Below are 5,298 nucleotides of genomic sequence, written 5' to 3' on the forward strand. Positions count from 1 at the left end.
TATCGTAGCGTAACAAACTATTATGATTAATTTTTTTTGCCACGGGTTTCTCGAAATAGATACTATCTTTTAAAATTAACTCCTCTTTCAAAGTAAGCAGGATTTCGTGTAGGAAGGTATTACTGAGCAAAATGCGATACTATTGTCAGTTTTAACGGAGCTGACTTTCGAAAGAGAGGATGAATAGTTTTAAAAGCAAGCTATTGGTCAGCCCGCCATTCCTTCAAGCACTAAATTCTTACTTGAACTGAAACTCGTGCTCTCTATCATTAAACATGAACTGGTCAGCTACGGACCATATAAACCATTAAATATGTTAGACTGTATGGACATCGCTCTTTCGACGTGAACGGGGGGTGGGGGGAGAGATTTGTAGTTATTAGCAAGGTTATATGTAACTTTATATCTGTATGGATGATGTGCAAAACATACAAAGCTCTAGACGATTTGGCGTTTAGGAGACAGAATGTATTAAAGAAGCATCGACCTTATTCTAAACGTATTGCTCAAGGTAAATTTTGATAACAATCTGCTTCGTGAGCAAATGTAGAGATATGATTGTATGGAGCTGTGTACTCTTTGTTAGTTGGAGATGCCTTTAGAACTAATTTAGATGGATAAAGAGACAAGCATACATACAGACAGACAGACAAGGCTTTTATTATTTGTATACTTACTTTCTGGGTCCAAGCTTTTGAGCAGGATTCCCTCAAGAAATGTTGGCTCCTTTATGTTGTTCTTTGCCCTTTGCCTCCATTCTTTCTTAAGAGTGTCTTCATCGGTGTAGAAGTGCATTTTAGCCTGGATTTCGAACATATTATGATATCCAGACATTCTCTCTATAATGTGTTTATGCGTTAATGTATTATCTACAAACCTCTACCCCATTGTCAAGGTGTTAAGGTTTATTAAATCTGTACTAACGTGAATTATTATTACAATTCCCATGTTTTATATCATCTGATGAATCATACCGAATTTTAAAATATAGTTGTATAGGTTTATTGACGAAATGCATAATAAGGAAGCTTGGAACGTAGCATGACAGTATGTCTTTATATTCCTCAAAATATCCTCTCTTTTATCATGTCGTGTCACTTCACTAGATACATGCAAATCTAATATAATACTAAAGTTCTTGATGAAAATTGTATATGCACTCGTTTATACGATCTCACGAAATAATAAAATATTCCACACATTCACGTGATGAATCCACGACAACGATGGACTGAATACAATGAAGCAGCTCTATTTGCCAATTGCTTTGGAATGTATCTTCTTGAGAAAATATCCAAAACGCCTAAATCCGTAATACGTTATGGATACGTTTTCTTCACCTGAGATAAAGCTGCTACGAAACACAACAATCTTTGAATCTTATCTTGCTGTTATTGAGTGTTAATCTCCACCGTAACTCCACTCATATTTAGTATTCAGGCAAATGTTAGGAGTGATAAATTCCTTTTAAATATTGTTGCCAATGCATGCATGTTTCCATCCATCCCGCTAGCATATAAGTCATATTTCTTGACTTACTTCGATACTAGTTTGGCCTGCTTGCGCATCCTGAACTCTCAAATAATGAGTCGGTAGAGAAAACAGCGCAGTATACAACTTGTGTTAGTATTTGATTATCGGGATTTCATACAAAAACAGATCGATATGGGTAGAGCCGGTTATTCTTTCAGTGCGATGGTATACTTCCTAATTCTAGGAATGAGGGAACTGAAGCGATAGTCACATTCAGGAGTTCCGGCCGGGGTTAATTATTCTTATCAACAAGGCAGCACTACCAAATCACGGACGTAAGGAATAATCAGCACATCGTCCAGTTCCCGTTCTTCCAGTTATCGTTAGATTTTTCCCGTGGATCCAAGCATTAAATTTCTAAGGAATTGCTCGATGAACATTAGTTGATTTTTTTTATAATTATTTATTATTAATCTTTGAATGTGAAGTGATTTCATTTGTCTTACTAAAGTCTCCGTTACTTCAGCTATAAACATACTGTACGTTGTAACCTTGTTTGATTTTAAACACCACATAATTAAATAGTATGGCAGGGCCCCTTCGCTTTGTGTACATTATGCGGATATCAAGACAACAGACAATAGACAATGTTTGTTCGGCACAGGTCATGAATGTTACCAACGAGGAGTACCAAGTAAATCAAAAATCAATAAACATAGCCGTAACATGTATGTCACGCTTTAACCGGAGTAATAATAACTTAGATAACTTCGTGGTGTAGTAAGCATAGTGTTCTAGACAATATATGTTGAGAGAGAGAGAGAGAGAGAGAGTCCGTATTAATTTCAATATCCCGAATGGACCTTGTGGATACATTACAATAGCCCGAGAATACTGTGTGTATTCATTGCAGTAGCCCGATCTGACTGTGTATTCCTTACAATAGCTCCAATGGACTGTGTGGATACATTACAATAACTCGAACGGACAGTATTCATCACAATAAACGGAATGGAGTATGTGGATATATTACAATAGTCCGAACGGACTGTGTGGATACGTTCTCAATTAATTGATTTGAAAGGTTGATAATAGTATAAACAACAATATATCACTATCAACGGTGAATAACATACAGTACTACTGAAATTCTTTCGGAACAATCTATTGTTTTGGGCTTGTTATTTACATTTAGAATTATTTGCGGATTTGATTCATAATACTATAAATGTTTCTTAAATTCTAACTTTGAAACAGACAAATAAATTAATTATTGATTTGTAAGCGTCTCTTAAATTTTACTTTGAAACAGAGAAATAAATTAATTGTTGATTCTACTAAAATTTTTAGTTTAACATATAATGCAGTAAACTTTGTTTCAAGGCCTACCCAGTGATGATTTGAGTATATGATAAAATATGATAAAGGTCGAGTTACTTTAACTTGCCAGACATTCAATATTATTTGTATATCAGAACATTTGAGACTCTTGGAATCCATTCGGAACATTCTGTTCTTTTGGATACCTATAGTATTTGTTTAAATTTTGTCCATGATTGTAGATTGCAATGATAATTTATGAACAAAATATTACATAGCTATTTTGTTTCATGATTACATATTATGTTTTAAGATAATGATCATTTGTAAGCTATAACTAGGTTGTTTACATGGATTTAAGTTCTAAACTCAGCCTTTGTTATGAACTTAGAAGTTCTAAATTTTCAAGACTTGTTTACAGCTTGGTGTAAATTTTCTTTGAAATGATTGAGTATTACGTCATAAGAGAGGTGGTGATGTACTGCTGCATATATCAAGTAAGGATGCATTGCGATATTGAGTCTTGGAAATGTATTAGAAAGCAATATGGAACAATTATTCCTAGCCCTATTCCTGTTCCTATTTTATTTTTAGCCTACAGAAGTATTTACTGTTGTGTATAATTTTAAATATAGAGGTATTATTTATTTAAATTATTTATTGGAATTACAAAGTTCTAATATGACTGTTTGGACTAAAATACTATTTTCGGATTATTGTGAATGTATTCAAAGACGTTCTGGATCACATTATTGTGGCACATCAAGGGTGTTGGCACTTCAGCACGTTCAGGGCTAGTGGTACATAAGTACATTCAAGACCTGGAATTCATTAAGAACACTCTCTTATTTTGAAATTCTGATAGAACTTTTATAATTATTTTGGATTTAAAATACTGCACGTTCCTCTTAAATATTCATTGTTTACATAGAAAAATAAATCATTTGTTGAAAGCTACTAAACACATTGATTTTGGCTTCTTTCTGTTGCATAATTTAAGTCCATTGAGTCGCAATACTATACTTTGTTTTGCTTGTGATATGTAGATATGCTTAGACACCAGGCTTAATCTGTTTTGATATGATGAGATCTCAGAGACTTGCTATATGAAACAGTGCAGTGTTGAATTTTTGTGTGTTTTTGTTCTCATTAATTCTAATAGATTTCATAATATATTGCATGAGGCAATTACAAATGGATTTCACGATTTTGTCATACTTCATGTTCTTCCGAACGTATGTACGTGTTTGTCTATCTTTCTGTCTGTCCGTATGATTATGTATGTCTCTGGTCATGTCCATGTTAGATTATCTATTTGTCATTAAAGCATTAGTGCTCGATGCAGGATGTTAAAGTGCGCATTATGATATCGCCTTCAGAATTATATATTAGCAGGAAGAGCATGACATTGCCGCAAGATTTATGGCCAAAAATAAAATAAACATAAAATGAATGGAATGTTAGGGTGCTACATTTAGCCCCATAGTCAATGGGATTATCTGAAATTAAATTGGCCACATGTCTTCTAACCTTTTCAGTAATTGCATGCAAAGCTAAAGTGGTATTTTCTCATTATTTTAAGTGGACTTCACTTTGCCTATTTACCATGAGTCCATGGCATCCTTCTCGATGGAACGACTCAGTTAAAAATTGCACATCGACATAAGGATTAGCCAATTTAAAATTTGGTGTCTTTTTTGTCGCTGTGTAATCTTAACTTTTTGTTTATCTTACCGATTTCAATGTTAAAAATTATTTACCATCTTAACTAGGAGCTTGGTTAAAGAACGTCTTAACTCATTTACATGCCGAAAGTAACACCATGCTGCTGCATAGGTCTACAAGCAAGATGCCCAGAGGACAGGCAAGATACAAAGGGGAGAGGCAAGCAAAAAACGCAAGTATTCTAGATAGAAACATTTGGACCTATACCAATCATACTAAAACTGGAAACAGACTGGGATAATGTGGATCTTTCATTCGTTTGATCGAGACACAAGTTTAACTTCAATCAGTATTTAGGTCTTTGCTATTCTTGTATCAAACACATAACAAAGATGAAATAAAAACACTCTCTTTAATCATAGTCGTAAATCCATTTCTTCTATGGATAGAATTCGAGGTGCAGGCAAGCGTAAGAGAAAAGTGGCAGCCAAGCATAATATTTACAACAGGTTTGCACATTCAACTGAGGGTTACGGGTGTTATGCTGAGGGTGCACGAGCGTTCTGCTAAGGGCGGACAAGCGATAAACCAAAATTTGATTCTCTTTGTGACCTAAAACAAAAGGTACAAAATGCATGTATTTTCAGTGCTTAATTGTCGCCCATTTTGTGCGAGCACAAATCGCTCATTATCAAGAATCGATCTTTTTTATGGATGAATTCATGAAGTGACAAAACATTAAGTTGGAGGAAAACAATGCGAGACAAAAAGCTTTCTGAGTCATTCTAGATAATCATTAATAACAGTGTGAACAAAGTTTTAAAATTTCCTGGTTTTTAT

General features: G+C 34.3%; 1 protein-coding gene across 1 annotated transcript in view; it reads right to left on the reverse strand.

Moving 5' to 3' along the window:
• Positions 1–3,936, reverse strand: part of LOC149792226 (uncharacterized) — a 79,707-nt gene extending 75,771 nt beyond the window's left edge. The window contains exon 1 of the mRNA XM_089970761.1: positions 678–3,936. Coding sequence (XP_089826887.1) covers positions 678–834 — 157 coding nt within the window. The 5' untranslated portion in view covers positions 835–3,936. The remainder of the gene's footprint in view (positions 1–677) is intronic.
• Positions 3,937–5,298: the final 1,362 nt, after the last annotated feature.

The sequence above is a fragment of the Sinohyriopsis cumingii genome, chromosome 9 (assembly GCF_028554795.1).
Source record: "Sinohyriopsis cumingii isolate HCF-2022 chromosome 9, ASM2855479v2, whole genome shotgun sequence".
Taxonomy (NCBI): Eukaryota; Metazoa; Mollusca; class Bivalvia; order Unionida; family Unionidae; genus Sinohyriopsis; species Sinohyriopsis cumingii.